At 44.5% G+C, this 23,745-nt stretch overlaps 1 protein-coding gene across 1 annotated transcript in view; it reads left to right on the top strand.

The window, feature by feature from the left end:
• The window catches only part of LOC106570003 (glutamate receptor ionotropic, NMDA 2D), a 57,680-nt gene that overhangs the window by 10,787 nt on the left and 23,148 nt on the right, over positions 1-23,745 (top strand). Inside the window, exons 2-5 of the mRNA XM_014141846.2 lie at positions 1,843-2,458; positions 7,918-8,184; positions 11,414-11,745; positions 20,026-20,140. Coding sequence (XP_013997321.2) covers positions 1,843-2,458; positions 7,918-8,184; positions 11,414-11,745; positions 20,026-20,140 — 1,330 coding nt within the window. The remainder of the gene's footprint in view (positions 1-1,842; positions 2,459-7,917; positions 8,185-11,413; positions 11,746-20,025; positions 20,141-23,745) is intronic.

The following is a 23,745-nucleotide window of genomic DNA, read 5'->3' on the forward strand; positions in this document are numbered from 1 at the left end:
GGTCTGTACTGGTTTCATACGATCTGTACTGGTTTCATATGGTCTGTACTGGTTTCATACGGTCTGTACTGGTTTCATATGGTCTGTACTGGTTTCATACGGTCTGTACTTGTTTCATACGGTCTGTACTGGTTTCATACGGTCTGTACTGGTTTCATACGGTCTGTACTGGACTCAGCCACTTGCCCTTTGGGCTGTACCGGGGAAACATATTCAAGAGTCTTTCTCCCTGTGAAAAAGGGTGAGGCCATTAGGTTTCATGGCAGGTTCTGCCCATAGGCTTAACTGGGGTAGGCAGTAGTAATATCCAACTTAATTATGCAACAGGCCGGGTTTGGGTGAGCCATTTTTCAGTCATTCTGGCTGAGGTCTGGCTCTGTCTGAATGGTATATTGAGGGTAGTGTTAAATATTTCTCTTTCTACCCTCCCTCTACTACCGTCCCCTAGATACAGTATATCCTCTAGCCCTACTTTATTGCCTTCTCTTTCACTTTCCAGCCACTGTGGCTATCTGGCTCACTCCTATATTTGCTCTCTCTATTCCACAACTGCTACGGTTTATTTTTGTTTGTCCCCCCCCCTTTTCCCCCAAACTGATCACTTCATTGTGATCCCCCTCTTTTTATGCATTTCTTCCTCAGATGATGACTCGGCATCAAAAGGAGGTTTGCGAAAATGGAATTAGAGAGAGAGAGAGAGTGAGAGAACAAGGCAGGAAGAAGCAGTTGGTTTTGGGGGTGTGAGGAGAACATTACGTCAGCAAGCCTTCTGGTTCAAAGCAATGACATTAGCCACGGACGCTAGGAGAAATAACAGGCTCTAGGAGACGGATGGCCAGATGCTGATTGTGTATGCACGTTGCTCTGCGCGTTCGTGATCTGGAGAGAGTGTGTTTTCGACTGTGTGTATTTGTGTGTGCCCCAAGGGGAGAGGGAGGGTTAATTAAAGAGAGTGAATGGAAAGGGGGGGATGAGAAGGAGAGGGGATTGGTGGGTGGGGGTGGTGAGAAGGAGAGGGGATTGGTGGGGGGGGGTTGGCACGCTAAGCCACTTCAAAATGATTCATTGCTTTACATCTCCTTACGTTTCGCGTACAGTCCCATAGCCTGATTCGACTGCACGGAGCATTACCCCACCTCAACCACAATTTTTTGTTATTTTTTGTTGTTGCATACACACACCTACCTCGACTTAACTCTTCCTTCCTCCACAGTTTTATTTGTATTGTAATTTAGCCCGGTCCGTTTAGATGTACAGTACCCGTTGGTGGTTTATAGCTGCAAATACCTATAGCTTAGCTTTAAAGCTCTCCAATGGTGTGGGACCGAACCATGAATCAGCTCCCGGGGTAATGAATTCTGATGTCCCGTAGGGAGGGAGGGTTGAGTTCAAGGGGTGAGCACTCCTACTCTAGTCCATAAGCAGTGAGCTTATGTTCCTCTCGAGTTCACTGTACTTGGCTTTACGCTTACACTGACCTTAATTGATGTTGATCGATCGTATGGTAGGTGATGCAGGCCTCCCCTTCACATTTCATCCACCCCCCCCGTCTAGCGCAATCTCTCTGCCCCACTGCGACTCTCTTTCTCTCTCTCTCTTTCTCTCTCTCTCTCTTTCTCTCTCTCTCTCTCTCTCTCTCCCCCTTCCCTGTTGAAACCTGCTCTTTGTAGATGAGGCACAGTGGAAAGCGCCCCTTTTCCCATTACGCCTAGCCCCCCCTCTCTCTTCCACTTGATAGTTTTTCAATAGTATCCCTCGCCACTGCAGCTCCTACTTACTTCTATGCGTATCATTGCTCCTCTCCTCACTAACTTATCCTTTCTTCTCCCCTCTCCACTTCAGGTCCCTCTTCGCCTGTGAACTGCCGCCACCACTCCGCCCACCAAACTGCGCCCCCCCTCCTCCCTCCCCCATGGCGGCCAAGCCTGCCCTCTCCCTCCTGTTGGCCGTGCTGGCCTGCACGGGGCCCGCCCGCTCCTCCCCTCCCCTCCTGCTCCGCCCCCGGGAGAGAGAGAGGGACTTGGGCGTAGTCAACATCGCTGTGGTCCACTCGGGCTCCTCCCTGCTCCCGGAGACGGCCGCTGCTGGGGGAACGGGCGCAACGGGCGGGCCGGGGGGGCCTCAGGGAAGGGGGGCCTCGTCGTCATTGGCTACGGTGTCGGCGTCCGCGCCGCTGGCGTCTGCATCGGCTGCTCTGGTGGGCGACAGCGTGATGACGCAGTATGGCCCGGCCAACGTGATCTACCTGACAGTGAACGAGAGCAGCCCGGCGAGCCTTCTTCTGCAGCTGTGTGAGCTGCTGGCCACCACGCCGCTCCAGGGCCTGGTGTTCGAGGAGGAGAGGCCCCCGCCACACAACCAGGCTCCCCTGGCCCCCATGATGGAGTTTGTCTCAGCCCAGACCGGAGTGCCCGTTGTGGCCGTGGGAGGAGGGGCCGGTCTGGGCAGGGAGCCACAGGTAACTACCTGGCTGTGACCTTTCCCTTGTTAATGGACTTCAAGTAATCAACCATTCTGTCGAGGCAGAATTATTGAATTTTCCACAATAAGTCCTAAGTTACTGTGTGTTTGAAGCCTTACTAATTTGGCACATGACGTCTTCATTTTCTGCTTGTAAACTGGGTTTCTGGTTGAGAAGACGTCATAAAACCAGATTGCAACCAACTGGTCTCTGTTACAACCAGGTAAAGATGTCTTTTTCAAGACGTCATGAGGAAAGACGTTGTATTTTGGTTGCTATCTGGTTGCTCAAAAGATGTTCACAAAACGTCCTCCTTATACGACTAGTATTGAACTGCATTGTTGGTTAAGGGCTTGTAAGTAAGCATTTCACGGTCTACACCTGTTGTATTCGGCGCATGTAACAAATACAATTTGATTTGATTTGATCTTTGCAACAATGGTTGCCCGCTGTATACGGTGTGGTCTGATTAGGAGAACACTACTTCAGTTCTCGAGGGCCACAGTCCTGCTGCTTTTTGTGTCTGCCTCGTACTTACTATAATTGAACAATTAATGTCACTGATTGCTGGGAAGGTTCAACACTTGGTCTCCAAAGGTCAAAATCAGCCACTGATGAAACAGACAACAGAGAGAGTGGTTGCACAACCTTACCTTTAGAGACTCTCTCAATGGCATATCCTGTCTAAGTGTACTTATGTGCTTATTCGCCACGCAGTCCCATTTAGGATAAGGGCACCCAACCCTTAAAGGCAACCCAGACCTTTGCCTAGCACCTTTAATCAGTCTTTCTTCTCAAACCCAAATGTATAATTTGATGCTTAACCTATTTTTGTACTCATATCCAACTGCGAACCTTTCTACAATTAGAGGCTCCGTTCAAGTCTCACTTGGCTTTGTTAATTGTGCACAGTGCATTCGGGAAGAATTCAGACCCCTTGACTTTTTCCACATTTTGTTACGTTAGAGCCTTATTCTAAAACGGATTAAAAAAAAGGTTTCTCATCAATCTATACACAATACCCCACAATTACGAAGTGAAAACATGTTTTTAGACATTTTTGCTAATTTATATAAAAAACTAAAACAGAAATAGCTTCTTTAGATAAGTATTCAGACCCTTTGCTATGAGACTCGAAATTGAGCTCAGGTGCATCCTGTTTCCATTGATCATCCGTAAAATGTTTCTGCAACTTCATTGTCTATATAAGGTCCCACAGTTGACAGTGCATGTCAGAGCAAAAACCAAGCTATAAGGTCGAAGTAATTGTCCGTAGAGGTCAGAGACAGGATTGTGTCGAGGCACAGATCTGGGGAAGGGTACCAAAACAATTTCTGCAGCATTGAAGGTCCCCAAGAACACAGTGGCTTCCAGCATTCTTAAATGGAAGAAGTTTGGAACCACCAGATTGTTCCCGGAGCTGGCTGCCCGACCATACTGAGCAATCGGAGTAGAAGGGCCTTGGTCAGGGAGGTGACCAAGAACCCGATGATCACTCTGACAGAGCTCCAGAGATCCTCTGTGGAGATGGGAGAACCTTCCAGAAGGACAACCATCTCTGCAGCACTCCACCAATCAGGCCTTTATGGTAGAGTGGTCAGATGGAAGCCACTCCTAAGTAAAAGGCACATGACAGCCTGCTTGGAGTTTGCCGAAAGGCACCTAAAGGACTCTCAGACCATGAGAAACAAGATTCTCTGGTCTGATGAAACCAAGATTGATCTCTTTGGCCTGAATGCCAAGCGTCACGTCTGGAGGAAACCTGGCACCATCCCTATGTTGAAGCATGGTGGTGCCAGCATCATGCTGTGGTTATGTTTTTTCAGCGGCAGGGACTGGGAGACTAGTCAGGATCGAGGGAAAGAGGAACGGAACAAAGTACAGAGAGATCCTTGATGAAAACCTGCTCCAGAGCGCTCAGGACCTCAGACTGGGGCGAAGGTTCACCATCCAACAGGACAACGACCTTAAGCACACAGACAAGAAAGACAACGCAGGAGTGGCTTCGGGACAAGTCTCTGAATGTCCTTGAGTGGCCCAGCCAGAGCCCAGACTTGAACCTGATCGAACATCTCCGGAGAGACCTGAAAATAGCTGTGCAGCGATGCTCCCCATTCAACCTGATAGAGCTTGAGAGGATCTGCAGAGAAGAATGGGAGAAACTCCCCAAATACAGGTGTACCAAGCTTGTAGCGTCATACCCAAGAAGACTCGAGGCTGTAATCGCTGCCAAAGGTGCTTCAACAAAGTGCTGAGTAAAGGGTCTGAATACTTATGTAAATGTGATATTACAGTTGATCATTTTTAATACATTTGCAAAACTTTCAGAAAAACTGTTTTTGCTTTGTCATTATGGGGTATTGTGTGTAGATTGATGAGGGAAAAAAGCAATTTAATCAATTTTAGAATAAGGCTGTAATGTAACAAAATGTGGAAAAAGTCAAGGGGTCTGAATACTTTCCGAATGCACTGTAGCTCTCTGAAAAATGTATATAATGAGGGAGTTCAATGGGGGTAATTTACATATGCTTAGTACATAGTTCCTTCTAAATTGTATCCCCCTGTTCGGAGATGGGCTTTATTTCTGTTACATATATTTGAAATACATATTCAAATTACTTTTGAGTAACTGATCTGAAGTACAATCCAATGTGCATTTTTTTTTTACCCTAGCACTGCACAGTAATCAACTAATCATCAATATTTGTTTATTTCAATCAACTGTGTCGTGCTAGGGGGAAAAAACCAAAATGTGCTCTACTTGGGGTCCACAGGACCGAGTTTGGGACAATACAAAATACTTTTCTGTACCATTTTTTATAGCGGTTCACAATTTTGCTCCCCCCATCACCCCAAATTTGCTGCATTGGTATCAGAAGTGTGATGGCACTCGGGTGTGATAAGAGTGTCTGATAAATGACTAAAATGGAAATATGAACACTGGCATAACACACTGGGTATTATTCTAATGAGCTCTGCCCACAAACAAGGCCATATTTAATTAAAATACTAATTGTTTGGGGGTAGAGCTCATTAGAAAATAATACCCAATGTGCTTTGCAGGTGCTCATTTTTTACAAATGTACATTTTGGTCGTTTTGCAGTCGCTCTTATCCAGAGCGTCTTACAGCAGTCAGTACATTCAACTAAGGTAGATAAATAACCACATCAAAGTCATAGCAAGTAAAACATTTCTGTAATCGTTACTGAGAATGTTGTTGTTGTCAATGGGGCTACTTGCACGTATTTTAATTAAATACATTACTTGGCAAAAGTATTTTGTATTTTACTTTGATATATTGTATTTTCTAACAAGAAACATTTTTTAAGTATCTTTGCCCATCTCTGGCTCTGTTATTTTATCTGTCTTATGTACAAGGGTCTAGAAACCTTATCCTCTACGTAAACCTTTCAGTACACTATCTTCCATTCCTCCATCTGTTTTTTATCCTAATCTAATCTAAAAGAACTGGACAATTGTAGGCTTTCCTCATATCACTTTTACCTGTCCAATCTGGTCAGATCAGTGAAGATGAAAGAAAGGAGACAAGGAGACGAAGGCTAGTCTTTTTCATTTAAAATTATGGCCTACAGTACAATACAGAATTTCAAATCAAATAAAAGGATTTACTGTTAGATGTAGACTAACAGTGAAATCCTTACTTATGGGGCCTTTTCTAACAATGCAGAGTTAAAGATAAGATTACCATTTTTATAAAAATGGAAATAGTGGCACAGTGAATAACAAATCATTTAATTTAACCCACATCTGGTTAAAAAAAACACGGGGACATACTGGGTGTGTTCCAAATGACACCCTATTCCCTACATAGTGCACTACTTTTAAGCAGGGCTCTGGTCAAAAGTAGTGCACTGTAAAAGGAATAGGTTGCCATTTGGGACATACTGTTGGACTGTACAGGAAAGACTTCACAGTAGACCGTGTCACATGTCTACACAAGACAGACAAAGAGAAAATAACAAGAAAGGGAGGAAGGCTATTGAGACTGGAATTAAATTAAAATGGCCATATCGATGTTTGCGCGGTGTCTTTGGGTAAAGACTACTACCTACGAGTGTAGTTGTTACTCTGAAAACAGGAAGCTTTGAAAGGAGTCTACCTGGGGGGTAGCAGCAGTAGAAGGGTTTTTATACTACCCATAGACATTGTGTAATTATAGGCCTATTTAACCATGGGTAAAATTGCTATGGCATGAATGTAAGCCACTGAATAGGTAAGAAATTTGATGCACCACAACTTTAATGGATCTTTCTAACCAACGTTTAAATAGGCCTTCATCAGACTAAGCCACTGCAATGCGTGTAGGATTGAATTAAGCTCACATTGTCATTCTCATTTTACATTACTCCTAACATGGCCTATGTTCAGTAGGAAGAATCTGTGTTCTTATTGGACACGTTCAGATACTACCTCCTCGTTTCAAAATGTTTTCTCCCTATTGAACACGACACTGGTCTCCACTGTATTCATAAAGCGTCTCAGCGTAGGAGTGCTGATCTAGGATCAGGTCTCTCATGTCCATGTATCTTACTCATTATGATCTAAAAGGCTAAACTGATTCTATATCAGCACTCCTTCTCTGAGATGCACTGTGAATACGAGGCCTTGATTCCTCCTCTATCCTCCTGAGACACAGCAATTCATTTTTGTCCTCTCGAGTAGACATCTGTTCTTGGTCCGTATCTCTGAGGCCAAACAAGCCACTGTATTAAGTCCTGTTGTCCATTTGAGAGGACATTCTGGGCTTTTCAATGATATCACATGTATGGGGGTGTGACCTTGACAATTTTATCTTCCTGGTTCTTAGAAAAATTGCAGCTGTGAAAATTAGCACATTTTATGTACATTTTGTAAGAAGTGTGTGTAATTATAAATGATAATTTTTGTGAGTTTGATATTCAAGTTGCTTCTAGTAAGTGAATATCTCAGGAATAGTTAAGTGAGTTGTCAGGACCGTGTAATGCTCTTATTTCACGTGAAAAAAGTTAACTTAAGAGGTTATCAAGAAATGTCCTCTGTAGTGGACACCTGGATGCCACAGCTAGGTTTTTCTCCATTGACTATAATGTAAATGTATAATATTTATGTCCTAATGACCACTACAGAGAACAATTTAGCACTTTAAAAGATAAATAACAATATTTTTCCACAATTTTTTCTTGGTAACATGTTTTTTCCCCCCCGAAATACTTTTGTTCATGTAAAAAAAAAAACATATTATAGGAGGCAATAGCAGAAAATAAACTCTGTTCACATACTACCTCCCCATTTCACTCCGCTTCAAAAAAATGTCTCCCTACTGAACACAACCCTCTAGGAGACAGTTCACTGCGACCTCTTTCTCTATCCCTCTCCCGGTCCTGAAAACCCATTTCACTCTTTAACAAACCGTTTTCTCCCCCTTCTGTACACCACTGTTGTCTTCCTCCCCCAGGAGAGCGGCTCCATCTACCTCCAGTTCACCTGCTCCACAGCCATGCAGCTGGACGTGATCTTCGAGGTGCTGGAGGAGTTCGACTGGACCTCCTTTTCCGTGGTGGCTACGCGTCACCACGGCTACGAGGACTTCCTGGCCATGGTGGAGGGCCTGACGGACGGATCCTTCATCGGCTGGGAGAAGAAGGGAGTGGTCATGCTCAACATCACCGACGACCCGGGAGGGACGCGCACACGCAGGCTGCTCAAGGAGAACGAGGCGCAGGTGAGACGGCTACAACCTTTTTTTAATTTGCTGTTCTTTTTTTATGGTACAGAAGCAGAGGGAGGATACTGATGGAGAGGGGAGACACAGGAAGAACAGATGCTATGGATTGAACCCAGGTCTCCGGTGGGGAGGCATGTACAGTTGAAGTCGGAAGTTTACATACACCTTAGCCAAATACATTTAAACTCAGTTTTTCACAATTCCTGACATTTAATCCTAGTAGCAATTCCCTGTCTTAGGTCAGCTAGGATCACCACTTTATTATAAGAATGTGAAATGTCAGAATAATAGTAGAGAGAATGATTTATTTCAGCTTTTATTTCTTTCATCACATTCCCAGTGGGTCAGAAGTTTACATACACTCAATTAGTATTTGGTAGCATTGCCTTTATTAAATTGTTTAACTTGGGTCAAACGTTTCGAGTAGCCTTCCACAAGTTTCCCACAATAAGTTGGATGAATTTTGGCCCATTCCTCCTGACAGAGCTGGTGTAACGGAGTCAGGTTTGTAGGCCTCCTTGCTCGCACAAGCTTTTTCAGTTCTGCCCACAAATTTTCTATAGGATTGAGGTCAGGGCTTTGTGATGGCCACTCGAATACCTTGATTTTATTGTCCTTAAGCCATTTTGCCACAACTTTGGAAGTATGCTTGGGGTCATTGTCCATTTGGAAGACCCATTTGCGACCAAGCGTTAACTTCCTGACTGATGTCTTGAGATGTTGCTTCAATATATCCACATAATTTTCCTTTCTCACGATGCCATCTATTTTGTGAAGTGCACCAGTCCCTCCTTCAGCAAAGCACCCCCACAACATGATGCTGCCACCCCCATGCTTCACGGTTGGGATGGTGTTCTTCGGCTTGCAGGCCTCCCCCTTTTTCCTCCAAACATAACGATGGTCATTATGGTCAAACAGTTATATGTTTGTTTTATCAGACCAGACGACATTTCTCCAAAAAGTACGATCTTTGTCACCATGTGCAGTTGCAAACCGTAGTCTGGCTTTTTTGTAGCGGTTTTGGAGCAGTGGCTTCTTCCTTGCTGAGCGGCCTTTCAGGTTATGTCGATATAGGACTCATTTTACTGTGGATATAGATACTTTTGTACCTGTTTCCTCCAGCATCTTCACAAGGTCCTTTGCTGTTGTTCTGGGATTGATTTGCACTTTTCGCACCACAGTACGTTCATCTCCAGGAGACAGAACGCGTCTCCTTCCTGAGCGGTCCCATGGTGTTTATACTTGCGTACTATTGTTTGTACAGATGAACATGGTACCTTCAGGCATTTGGAAATTGCTCCCAAGGATGAACCAGACTTGCGGAGGTCTACAATTCTTTTTCTGAGGTCTTGGCTGATTTCTTTAGATTTTCCCATAATGTCAAGCAAAGAGGCACTGAGTTTGAAGGTAGGCCTTGAAATACATCCACAGGTACACCTCCAATTGACTCAAATTATGTAATTTAGCCTTCCAGAAGCTTCTAAAGCCATGACAATTTTCTGGAATTTTCCAAGCTGTTTAAAGGCACAATCAACTTAGTGTATGTAAACTTCTGACCCACTGGAATTGTGATACAGTGAATTATAAGTGAAATAATCTGTCTGTAAACAATTGTTGGAAAAAATGACTTGTGTCATGCACGAAGTAGATGTTCTAACCGACTTGCCAAAACTATAGTTTGTTAACAAGAACTTTGTGGAGTGGTTGAAAAACGAGTTTTAATGACTCCAACCTAAGTGTATGTAAACTTCCGACTTCAACTGTATATGTGCTAGCAGTGGGTGTGTTACCGCTATACTACAGGGTCTACACTGGGGACCCTTTAATTCCCTCTTCTTAATCATTTAGTCATTTTCATGTTTATTTCTTCAGACAGGTGTAATGGAATTTTTATGTTTGTGCTTTTCTTATAACTCATTTCTGTGTTCTATTCATGTGCTGTTCTATAAACCAATTTCTGTGTTCAGGCAAGTGGCTGACTGTACAAATCCTCACTAGCAGTAGCTGCAATTTGGCAGTACGCGCAGACCTTGTTTTGAGAACGAATGAAAGATATCTCAGTTTCAAGGTCTCCGCTTAGAGAGAAGAAGCCTCGTGAGGTATTGGTCTGTCACGTGTTATGAACCAGTATTGGTCGGTCACATGAATGAAACAAAACGGTAATGATTAATTAATTATGCTAAATCATGCAAATATAACTTGTCTGTGTACTGTCGTATATAAGACAACTGCTGGGACTGCCCAGGGAGAGCTCCTGATTGACATGTGTACTATGGTGCATTGAGCTGGTTGGAACCTCTCCAGCGTGCAGATAAATAAAGAATGATTCGTTTAAGATTGACTTTGAGGGTCCCTGTGTAAGAATTTCCACGACACAGGGTTGAAGGTAGAAGGGAGACGGGGAGAGAATAGCTGTGGGACTGGGCTTTGATCCCACACTGAAGGGTAAACATGCAGTTGTGTATACACCCCAGTCCTGCGCATTCCCAGTCTGCACTAAAAACTCCATAGACCATCAGACTGTATAGATGTGCTGCAGATGGTAACTCAACCCGCTGTACCAGCCACAGGACTGTGGGGACCTTTGTTGTGTTTCATGCTGTCGTCCTGTCTTTGCAGTCCTTTCATCGCAGTGTACCTGTACTGCAGGACAGTGCTTCTCCACCTTGTTCCCGGGGACCCTGCTGTGCAGTCTATGCCGGATTTCATTCCTGCTAAGAATTAATTAGACACTAATTAGTACAGAATCGTCTTGGTATCCAATTACCTGATAGACACTCCAATCACCTGTCTTGGAAAATATGCTAAGATATTCTGCCAGTTTTTCAGAATAGTTCATAAATTAACTGGAATACTTCAAATAGTTCAACCTGGAACATTGAATTCAATCTTTTCTTCCATGTAATGGAAACCCTGCTGTTGATGGTCTTTTTGATATATATGTAAATAAGAAATAGGAGAATGGACAAAGAGAAAAATAAATGATGTAACGATATGAAATTTCGCCCCCAAAATCTGTCCACTGCTGTAGTCTGAGTGGGAAATTGTCTGAATTGAGATGTTTTCAAAGAGGGCAGTGAACGGGGTCAGCAACTCCCCCAAAACTGCCACAGTGTGACTGACATCATTTGACCTAGTTTGGTCCAACAAGACTCCCACTTAACCGCTCGCTCCCCCCCCCCTCCCCGACCCTCCTCTTCCTCTCCTCCTCTCCCGCTCCTTCCAGGTGCGTCTCCTCTACTGCTCCCAGGAGGAGGCCGCACTGATCTTCAAGGCGGCCTGGGCCTCGGGTCAGGCCGGACACTCCCACATGTGGTTCGCCGTGGGGCCAGCCCTGTCCGGCCTTGGCCTGGAGGGCCTCCCCAAGGCCCTGTTCGCAGTGCGGCCGCAGGGCTGGAGGGACGAGCCCCGCAGGAGGATCGCCAAAGGGGTGTCTGTGCTGACCCACGGAGCCATGGCTTTGAGGAAGGAGTACGGCTGGGCTCGAGGGCCACACTACTTCGCAGGCAACTGCCAGACAGATGGCAACCAGACGCAGAGGGTGCCAGACAGGATCAGGTGAGGAGAGCGGAGGTGCTCCTTCAGAACTCTCGGGGGAGAACTGCTCAGCTGTGGCAGAGGAGTGTCACATACGGCTGCTTTTCCCTCTCTATCTCTTTCTCTCTCTCTGCTCTCTCTCTCTCTCTCAATCTCTCTCTCTCTCTCTCATTCTGTCTCTATTTCTCTGCCTGCCTCTTTCTGTCCATCTTCTATATCTTTCCTCAGTGTGTCTCTGCCTCTCGTTCTCTCTCTTCTCTTTCTTCCCCTCTCTTTCTGTCTATGTCTATATCTGCCTCTTTGTCTTTGTCTTTCCTTATCTCTCTCTCTGCCTTTCTCTGTCATCGCTGATTATCACTCTGTGTCTGTCTCGGCCTCTCTCTCTCTCTCTCTCTCTCCCCCTTGTCTGCCTCTCTCTCCCCATCAACAGCTGAAACACTTCATCCCCTCTCTCTCTCTCTCGCCCTCATTTTCTCTCTCTCTCCCTGTCTAGTTCTCAGTTGTGTATGAGAAGTCTCTGTATCTCCCTCCCTCTGTCAACCGTGTCTCATAGGTGACTCCTCCAAGTCCCTCTCGTGTCATTCATTCAGTACATTTGTCTGAAAGATACATGAGCCATGTGTACATGCTGTATGTCTGTGTCCGTCCGTATGCAGTACGTGTCAGAATAAAGTAATGAGCCATGAATCAGAATCAGAACATGAGGCATGTTCCTGTGTTGAAGTAAAGATACATGACCCATGCTAATTTGTGAATCAAGTTAAAGATACATGACTTATGTCCATATGAATCAAGTTAAAAGGTGCAAGACTTGTTGCATTCATGTAAATTAAGTTAAAGATACAGTTGAAGTCGGAAGTTTACATACACAATTCCTGACATTTAATCCTAGTAAATATTCCCTGTCTTAGGTCAGTTAGGATCACCACTTTATTTTAGGAATTTGAAATGTCAGAATAATAGTAGAGAGAATTACTTATTTTGGCTTTTATTTCTTTCATCACTTTCCCAGTGGGTCAGAAGTTTACATACACTCAATGAGTATTTGGTAGCACTGCCTTTAAATTGTTAAACTTGGGTCACACGTTTTGGGTAGCCTTCCACAAGCTTCCCACAATAAGTTTGGTGAATTTTGGCCCATTCCTCCTGACAGAGCTGGTGTAACTGAGTCAAGGTCCCATGGCTGCGTGGTGTCCCATGGTGTTTATACTTGCGTACTATTGTTTGTACAGATGTGGTACCTTCAGGCGTTTGGAAATTGCTCCCAAGGATGAACCAGACTTGTGGAGGTCTACAATTTTTTTCTGAGGTCTTGGCTGATTTCTTTTGATTTTCCCATGATGTCAAGTAAAGAGGCACTGAGTTTAAAAGTAGGCATTGACATACATCTACAGGTACACCTCCAATTGACTCAAATGATGTCAATTAGCCTATCAGAAGCTTCTAAAGCCATGACAACATTTTCTGGAATTTTCCAAGCTGTTTAAAGGCACAGTCAACTTAGTGTATGTAAACTTCTGACCCACTGGAAATGTGATACAGTGAATTATAAGTAAAATAATCTGTCTGTAAACAATTGTTGGAAAAATGACTTGTGTCATGCACAAAGTAGATGTCCTAACCTAAGTGTATGTAAACTTCCGACTTCAACTGTACATGGCTTGTTGAGTCAATGTGAATCAAGTTAAAGATACTGTGCATGCCATGTTGAGTCAATGTGAATCAAGGTAAAGATACTGTGCATGCCATGTTGAGTCAATGTGAATCAAGTTAAAGATACTGTGCATGCCATGTTGAGTCAATGTGAATCAAGTTAAAGATACTGTGCATGCCATGTTGAGTCAATGTGAATCAAGTTAAAATACATGACTTGTCTATGCTAATCAAGCTAGTTTATTGACTAGCATTGGGGGATTAAATTAACTGCTGAGGATGTATTCCATAATAACTACAAAGGCCTGGTCACACTTTATTTGGATAGTCCGGATTTTCAATCTGTAGATGCTGTGCAGATGGTTGTACTATCATCAAACTATCTGTTGATAAGCAAACTGCCTGCTAAGGTTATGGTTAGGGTTAGGTTTAGAGTAAGGGTTAGGGCTAGGGTTAAGTTTAGGGTTTGGATAAGGGTAAGGGTTAGGGTTAGGGCTAAGGTTAGTAGATCGTTAGTTGAAATGTTACTGATAGGCTGTAGATACAGTGCCTTCAGAAAGTATTCATACCCCTTTACTTATTCCACATTTTATGTGTGTTACAGCCTGAATTCAAAATGGATTAAAAAAAAAATGTCCTCACACATCTACACAAAAGTGAGAACATGTTTTTAGAAATGTTTAGAAATTTATTGAAAATGAAATACAGAAATATCTAATTTACATAAATATTCACATCCATGAGTCAATACATGTAAGAGTCCCCTTTGGCAGTGATTACAGCTGTAAGTCTTTCTGAGTAATTCCCTAAGAGCTTTGCACACCTGGATTGTGCAACATTTACCCGTTTTTATGTTAAGAATTCTTCAAGCTCTGTCAAATTGGTTGTTATTCATTGCTAGACAACCATTTTCAGTTCTTGCCATAGATTTTCAAGCAGATTTAAGTAAAAACTGTTACTCAGCCACTCAAGAACATTCACTGTCTTCTTGATAAGAAACTATAGTGTAGATTTGGCCTTGTGCTTTAGGTCATAGTCCTGCAGAAAGGTGAATTAATTTCCCAGTGTCTGGTGGAAAGCAGATTGAACCAGGTTTTCCTCTAGGATTTTGCCTTTGCCTCAATTCCGTTTATTTTTTATCCCGAAAAACTCCCCACTCCTTAACGATTACAAGATTACCCATAACATAAAGCAGCCACCACTAAGCTTGAAAATATGGAGAGTGGTACTCAGTAATGTGTTGAATTCAGGACAAAAAGTTAATTGCTTTGCCACATTTTTTGCAGTATTACTTTATTGCCTTGTTGCAAACAGGAGGCATGTTTTGAAGAAAAAGAAATTCTGTACAGGCTTACATCTTTTCACTCAGTCAATTAGTTTAGTTTTGTTGAGTTTCTACAATGTTGATCCATCCTCAGTTTTCTCCTATAACAACCATTAAACTCTGTAATTAAACTATGTAACTGTTTTAAAGTCACCATTGGCTTCATTGTGAAATCCCTGAGCGGTTTCCTTCCTCTCTGGCAACTGAGTTAGGAAGGACACCTGTATCTTTGTAGTGACTGGGTTTATTGATATACCATCCAAAGTGTAATTAATAACTTCACCATGCTCAAAGGGATATTAAAAAGTATGCTTTTCTTATTTTTACCCTACAAATAGGTGCCCTTCTTTACTGTCATTGGAAAACCTCCCTGGTCTTTGTGGTTGAATCTGTGTTTGAAGTTCACTGCTCGACGGAGGGACCTTACAGATAATAGTATATGTGGGGTACAGAGATGAGGTAGTCATTCTTTAAATCATGTTAAACACTATTATTGCACACAGAGTGAGTCCTGCAACTTATTATGTGACTTGTTAAGCATATTTTTACTCCTGAACTTATTTTGACATGCCATACAGTGAGGGAAAAAAGTTTTTGATCCCCTGCTGATTTTGTACGTTTGCCCACTGACAAAGAAATGATCATTCTATAATTTTAATGGTTGGTTTATTTGAACAGTGAGAGACAGAATAACAGCAAAAAAATCCTGAAAAACACATGTCAAAAATGTTAGAAATTGATTTGCATTTTAATGAGGGAAATAAGTATTTGACCCCCTCTCAATCAGAAAGATTTCCGGCTCCCAGGTGTCTTTTATACAGGTAACGAGCTGAGATTAGGAGCACACTCTTAAAGGGAGTGCTCCTAATCTCAGCATGTTACCTGTATAAAAGACACCTGTCCACAGAAGAAATCAATCAATCAGATTCCAAACTCTCCACCATGGCCAAGACCAAAGAGCTCTCCAAGGATGTCAGGGACAAGATTGTAGACCTACACAAGGCTGGAATGGGCTACAAGACCATCGCCAAGCAGCTTGGTGAGAAGGTGACAACAGTTGGTGCGATTATTCGCAAATGGAAGAAACACAAAAGAACTGTCAATCTCCCTCGGCCTGGGGCTCCATGCAAGATCTCACCTCGTGGAGTTACAATGATCATGAGAACGGTGAGGAATCAGCCCAGAACTACACGGGAGGATCTTGTCAATGATCTCAAGGCAGCTGGGACCATAGTCACCAAGAAAACAATTGGTAACACACTATGCCGTGAAGGACTGAAATCCTGCAGCGCCCGCAAGGTCCCCCTGCTCAAGAAAGCACATATACATGCCCGTCTGAAGTTTGCCAATGAACATCTGAATGATCCAGAGGACAACTGGGTGAAAGTGTTGTGGTCAGATGAGACCAAAATGGAGCTCTTTGGCATCAACTCAACTTGCCGTGTTTGGAGGAGGAGGAATGCTGCCTATGACCCCAAGAACACCATCCCCACTGTCAAACATGAGGGTGGAAACATGCTTTGGGGGTGTTTTTCTGCTAAGGGGACAGGACAACTTCACCGCATCAAAGGGACGATGGACGGGGCCATGTACCGTCAAATCTTGGGAGAGAACCTCCTTCCCTCAGCCAGGGCATTGAAAATGGGTCGTGGATGGGTATTCCAGCATGACAATGACCCAAAACACACGGCCAAGGCAACAAATGAGTGGCTCAAGAAGAAGCACATTAAGGTCCTGGAGTGGCCTAGCCAGTCTCCAGACCTTAATCCCATAGAAAGTCTGTGGAGGGAGCTGAAGGTTCGAGTTGCCAAACATCAGCCTCGAAACCTTAATGACTTGGAGAAGATCTGCAAAGAGGAGTGGGACAAAATCCCTCCTGAGATGTGTGCAAACCTGGTGGCCAACTACAAGAAACGTCTGACCTCTGTGATTGCCAACAAGGGTTTTGCCACCAAGTACTATGTCATGTTTTGCAGAGGGGTCAAATACTTATTTCCCTCATTAAAATGCAAATCAATTTATAACATTTTTGACATGCGTTTTTGAGGATTTTTGTTGTTGTTATTCTGTCTCTCACTGTTCAAATAAACCTACCATTAAAATTATAGACTGATCATTTCTTTGTCAGTGGGCAAACGTACAAAATCAGCAGGGGATCAAATACTTTTTTCCCTCACTGTACATATTTATTGACACGAGATTTCAGCTTTTCATTTTTTATTCATTTGTACAAATTTCAAAAAACATAATTCCACTTTGACATTATTACAAGAAATTACAAGAAATCAATTTCAAGGGGTGTCAATACTTTCTGAAGGCAATAAATTGTTACCAAAGGCCTAAATGGTACCAATGTATGTATTAATGATTAACTACTGTTCATTCATTGTTAATGTGTCAGCTATAATGGGTCTCTTTAATACATTTATTTGACCAGTCAAGGTAAATCTACAATTATCTACCTCTCACCACTCTCCCTTCTTTTTCTCACAATTCTTTCTATCTTTCATCTGCATCCCCTTCCGTACCTCTCTGCTCCTCTGTCATCCCTGCACCCCTCTCTCCTCCCTCTATCTCTCCCACCACTATGCTCTTTATGCTTTGTTTTTATTACACCATTCAATCTCATCCTCAATCTAATTTCCTTCTCTCTCCCCTCCATCCCTCCCTTCCTCCTTCCCTCCCACGCTCTCCCATCTATTGTCATTTCACAACCCTCTCTCTCTCTCTCTTCTCTTTCTCCCTGGTTAACTTTTTCTTTTCCTCATCACTTCGACTCTTCCCTTTACCTTCTCTTCCCCCCATCTCTCCCCTCCCTTGGCCCGACTCTAAAAGGGATCTGATGCTTCATCGTTTTACATGTAAATAGGATAATTGATTGTGGTGGCTTAGATATTGTGGAAGTAGAGTGGTGGCCTGAGGGCACACACACTTAATGTGTTGTGAAAAGTGTTATATACCATTTTAAATTGTACATAACTGCCTTAATGGTGCTGGATCCCAGCTAATTGGGATCCTTAATAAATTCAAATACAAATGCAGGGTAGAAATATTGGAGGCAGTCACACACAGCCACGAACCCAACCAGCCACCAGAGCTCCTCTGGCCTCTCTCAATATCTCCCGAGCCATCACTATCATGGCAGGAGCACTGTCAACAGCATAGGGACACACCAAACAGTTCCCATACCCCCCCCTTCCCACCACATGACCCATCCCGTTTCCTAATGGAGGCGCTGGCACCAGTGAGGCATGGGAGAATCTAATAGAAGGGTGGAGGGGGGGCATGCAAATGCAGCTCTAAAGAGAGTATATTAATGTGAATGTTGCCTGATGTTTAAATAGCTAGTAACCCCCCACCCCAAACCCTTCACCCCTACTCCCCATATCACTCTCTCTCTCTCTCTCTCTCTCTCTTTCCCACTTTGCCTATCCCTCTCTCTCTCTCTCTCTCACTCTCTCTCTCTCTTTCCTGTCTTCTCTCTCTCTCTCTCTCTCGCTCTCTCTATTCCTCCCTCCATCTTTCTCTGTCTGAATGCATTAGCCATTATGAGTTGTCTTTGTTACGGTACGAGAGACAAATCTATATTCAAATATTCCGTAGCTTGTTCACCTCACAATGTTCGGCATCAGTGGAAACACATGTAATGTCAATGACTGTGTGTCGCCATGACAACATGGCACTCACCAAGAGAGATCAGTGGCATTGCAGAGTTCAAGTGAATGCTAACATTAATACATTGTATTTTTCCATCTTATAAGAAAAGCAACTACTGAATACTTTGTATTTGTCAGCAGAATTTCTTCTCATTTTTTCCAAACCATGAAATAATCATTTGAATGTAGAATAGAGACCAAGGGTGTTTTCTGCTTCCATTTTTTTCTGCTTTCTATTGGATTTCTATTTGCCATCAGTATTCTCTTCATAGGCTTGGTTTGACAAATCATGTGTGAAAAGTAATAATGCCCTTTGTGACTCCTTCATACAGCCTTTATAAACATATAAGGCCCTCCAACTCATTTGCATTGCATTCCATTACTTTGCATTCCATTACTGCCCCTCATATACTGTATACAGTAGCAACAGGATGGATATGAATATCAGCACAGCCCCTAGAAGTAGGGCTCCAGCCTGTCTTATCATGTGCCAGAATGTGAATAATTTCTCCTACTATATGATCTAGAAATACCCATAAATTCTAGGTCATAATTCAGCTCAATACTCTTGTGAAGTTAGGGAGAGGGCAGTGGGTGAGACGCAGATAAACATCTCATCTTATGTGGTAGGCTTTCTACGTGACAGCCTCGTATAAATAATGGCTTGATGAAAGGACATGAGGGCATCTTCAATCAGCAATTGCTGCATCATGAAAACAAGAAAGCGCTGACGACAAATTCCAAATGCCTTTAGAAGGAAGGGAGAGAAAAAGCGAACTGGGGTTGGTTTTTTAACATGCTATCTGACTGGCGTCCTCTGTGAATGGTGCTTTTAGATGCAGTGTTGTCATGGTGACACAGAAGCATCCCAGACTCTGTAACCGACAGACTGCCCCTAACAGCAACATGAAAAACATGAAAGCCAACAGCTAGTGTAGTTTGCTCTATAGCTTTTACCCCTGATTATCGGGGTAGAGCTGGGAAATCATTAGCACTCTCGATATCAACGAGATACAGATGCGTTGAAGATGATGGAAAATTGCCTGCCTACCCTACATCGCTGCATACTGCAGTCTTTGCAAGTCTCAACCACTCACAATGTCTGCACATTATTCATGTGATAAGCAGAAACTACTTGCCGTTTGCAGAACTTTGGCTACTCCAAAGGCAAGCTCACATGTTTTATTCATCAATTCATTGATTTATTTCCATTTCATGTCACGTAGCTACCTGTAACTGTACATGGCTGGAACATAATAACAAGCAGCTTGGGACATAGAGAGATCTTTAGTGTAGTGCCTAACTGCCCACCTGCATCCTGCTGTCTCTCACCCTGCCACTCTGCCACTCTAGTCTTTCAACTACAAAGCGTGCAGCTGAAGACACATGAAAGATATCTAGTATTAAGTGTCCCCTGCTTCTCTCGTTCTCTCTCTCTCTCTCGCGCTGCCACTCTCTCATCGCCTTCCCTGTCACTTCCAGCTAAACCTTGAATCTTGCTGAAAGTCTAGCATGCTACTCCGTTTCTCTGTTTTTCCGTCTCCTGTTTCTCAGTTTCTCTGTCTGTTTGTGCTGAAAGTTGTTTAGTGTGCCTCTCTATTTCTCTCTGTTTCCCTGTTTCTATTTCTTTCTGTCTGCCATTCCCTCACTCCATTTCCTGTCTTCCAGGTTTTTCAGTAACATTACGCTGAGTGGCCGGGACTACTCGTTCAACAGCGATGGCTACCTGTCTAATCCAGTGCTGGACGTGATTTCCTACTCCGAGGGGAAAGGCTGGGAGGAGGTCAGTGAGTTAGCGTGCTAACCGCTAATTATCTGACACACTCGCTAACCACCATTTCACCACCATCAAGTCTGGCTAACTTATCCTCATACACACATACACACACTCTCTCCCCTCAACTTGCTAACCACCCTTACCGCACTATCACAGTCCATTGGATGTGCCTACTTACCCCTTATTTAACGTTTTGTCAACCTTGTTAGCTTTCGTTAACTGGCTAACTCGACGTCTAATGTTTGTTCCCCCGAGAGAGAGAAAGCCCATGCACTTGCCTCAGCTCTCCATTCACTCCATTCCTGCTGTTTTCAACTAACCTTTCAGCACTCTGTACGTTTACCCACGTTGTTGCCTCAAGGCCTGGTGATTCCATGATATCCATTCACAACAGGAGGAATTTGTTCAGCATGAACCGTGATATGCCTCCATACTGTCAAGGTGGGTTAATCTGACCCAGTTGCAGCTGTATGATAACATGGACTCTGTAGTAGTGCTCCTTCAGTTAATGTCCTATCTCCTCTGAGTGCTCTGGGCTCTGATCAGTAAGGGTGAGTGAACAAGCAGTGGACGATTGAGCTCTGGGACCAGTTTTTGACCCGAGACCACATTATGTAATGGAAAAAGTCTGACCGCTTCAAATCAAATCAAATCTAATTGTATTGGTCGGATACACGTTTACACGTGACCACAAGTGATATACTGTGCGTCTGTAGTCTCCATAGATCTGTAAATACTGTAACTTACTGTTCCCTATAGTATAAAATAACCCCCGATTCCAAATATTAGGATAATAATATAAACGTGTAGGCCATTCCATGGTCGAATACATTGTAGTGATATTAGAACCTGACAAGTTCAAGTAACCGTTTACGTCATTTAGCAGACGCTCTTATCCAGAGCGACTTACAAATTAGTGCATTCACCTTATGATATCCAGTGGAACAACCACTTTACAATAGTACATCTATATAAAACACATTTTTTTTTGGGGGGGGGGGGGGTTAGAAGGATTGCTATATCCTATCCCAGGTATTCCTTAAAGAGGTGGGGTTTCAGGTGTCTACGGAAGGTGGTGATTGACTCCGCTGTCCTGGCGTCGTGAGGGAGCTTGTTCCACCATTGGGGTGCCAGAGCAGTGAACAGTTTTGACTGGGCTGAGCGGGAACTGTGCTTCCGCAGCGGTAGGGGGGCCAGCAGGCCAGAGGTGGATGAACGCAGTGCCCTTGTTTGGGTGTAGGGCCTGATCAGAGCCTGAAGGTACGGAGGTGCCGTTCCCCTCACAGCTCCGTAGGCAAGCACCATGGTCTTGTAGCAGATGCGAGCTTCAACTGGAAGCCAGTGGAGTGTGCGGAGGAGCGGGGTGACGTGAGAGAACTTGGGAAGGTTGAACACCAGACGGGCTGCGGCGTTCTGGATGAGTTATAGGGGTTTAATGGCACAGGCAGGGAGCCCCGCCAACAGGGAGTTGCAGTAATCCAGACGGGAGATGACAAGTGCCTGGATTAGGACCTGCGCCGCTTCCTGTGTAAGGCAGGGTCGTGTGCGAATGTTGTATAGCATGAACCTACAGGATCGGGTCACCGCCTTGATGTTAGCGGAGAATGACAGGGTGTTGTCCAGGGTCACGCCGAGGCTCTTAGCACTCTGGGAGGAGGACACAATGGAGTTGTCCACCGTGATGGCGAGATCATGGAAAGGGCAGTCCTTCCCCGGGAGGAAGAGCAGCTCCGTCTTGCCGAGGTTCAGCTTGAGGTGGTGATCCGTCATCCACACTGATATGTCTGCCAGACATGCAGAGATGTGATTCGCCGCCTGGTTATCAGAAGGGGGAAAGGAGAAGATTAATTGTGTGTCGTCTGCATAGCAATGATAGGAGAGACCATGTGAGGATATGACAGAGCCAAGTGACTTGGTGTATAGCGAGAATAGGAGAGGGGCTAGAACTGAGCCCTGGGGGACACCAGTGGTGAGAGCACGTGGTGCGGAGACGGATTCTCGCCACGCCACCTGGTAGGAGCGACCTGTCAGGTAGGACACAATCCAAGCGTGAGCCGCGCCGGAGATACCCAACTCGGAGAGGGTGGAGAGGAGGATCTGATGGTTCACAGTATCAAAGGCAGCAGATAGGTCTAGAAGGATGAGAGCAGAGGAGAGAGAGTTAGCTTTAGCAGTGCGGAGAGCCTCCGTGACACAGAGAAGAGCAGTCTCAGTTGAATGACCAGCCTTGAAACCTGACTGATTTGGATCGAGAAGGTCATTCTGAGAGAGATAGCAGGAGAGCTGGCCAAGGACGGCACGTTGAAGAGTTTTGGAGAGAAAAGAAAGAAGGGATACTGGTCTGTAGTTGTTGACATCGGAGGGATCGAGTGTAGGTTTTTTGAGAAGGGGTGCAACTCTCGCTCTCTTGAAGACGGAAGGGACGTAGCCAGCGGTCAAGGATGAGTTGATGAGCGAGGTGAGGTAAGGGAGAAGGTCTCCGGAAATGGTCTGGAGAAGAGAGGAGGGGATAGGGTCAAGCGGGCAGGTTGTTGGGCGGCCGGCCGTCACAAGATGCAAGATTTCATCTGGAGAGAGAGGGGAGAAAGAGGTCAAAGCATAGGGTAGGGCAATGTAAGCAGGACCAGCGGTGTCGTTTGACTTAACAAATGAGGATCGGATGTCGTCGACCTTCTTTTCAAAATGGTTGACGAAGTAATCCGCAGAGAGGGAGGGGTGGAGGGGGAGGAGGATTCAGGAGGGAGGAGAAGGTGGCAAAGAGCTTCCTAGGGTTAGAGGCAGATGCTTGGAAGTTAGAGTGGTAGAAAGTGGCTTTAGCAGCAGAAACAGAGGAGGAAAATGTAGAGAGGAGGGAGTGAAAAGATCCCAGGTCCGCAGGGAGGCTAGTTTTCCTCCATTTCCGCTCGGCTGCCCGGAGCCCTGTTCTGTGAGCTCGCAATGAGTCGTCAAGCCATGGAGCAGGAGGGGAGGACCGAGTCGGTTGGGAGGATAGGGGACATAGAGAGTCAAAGGATGCAGAGAGGGAGGAGAGGAGGGTTGAGGAGGCAGAATCAGGAGATTGGTTGGAGAAGGATTGAGCAGAGGGAAGAGATGATAGGATGGAAGAGGAGAGAGTAGCAGGAGAGAGAGAGCGAAGGTTGCGACGGCGCAATACCATCTGAGTAGGGGCAGAGTGAGTAGTGTTGGAGGAGAGCAAGAGGGAAAATGATACAAGGTAGTGATCGGAGACTTGGAGGGGAGTTGCAGTGAGATTAGTGGAAGAACAGCATCTAGTGAAGATGAGGTCAAGCGTATTGCCTGCCTTGTGAGTAGGGGGGGACGGTGAGAGGTTGAGGTCAAAAGAGGAGAGGAGTGGAAAGAAGGAGGCAGAGAGAAATGAGTCAAAGGTAGACGTAGGGAGGTTAAAGTCACCCAGAACTGTGAGGGGTGAGTCATCCTCAGGAAAGGAACTTATCAAGGCGTCAAGCTCATTGATGAACTCTCCAAGGGAACCTGGAGGGCGATAAATGGTAAGGATGTTAAGCTTGAATGGGCTAGTGATTGTGACAGCATGGAATTCAAAGGAGGAGATAGACAGATGGGTCAGGGGAGAAAGAGAGAATGTCCACTTG

Source organism: Salmo salar, chromosome ssa14 (assembly GCF_905237065.1).
Source record: "Salmo salar chromosome ssa14, Ssal_v3.1, whole genome shotgun sequence".
Taxonomy (NCBI): Eukaryota; Metazoa; Chordata; class Actinopteri; order Salmoniformes; family Salmonidae; genus Salmo; species Salmo salar.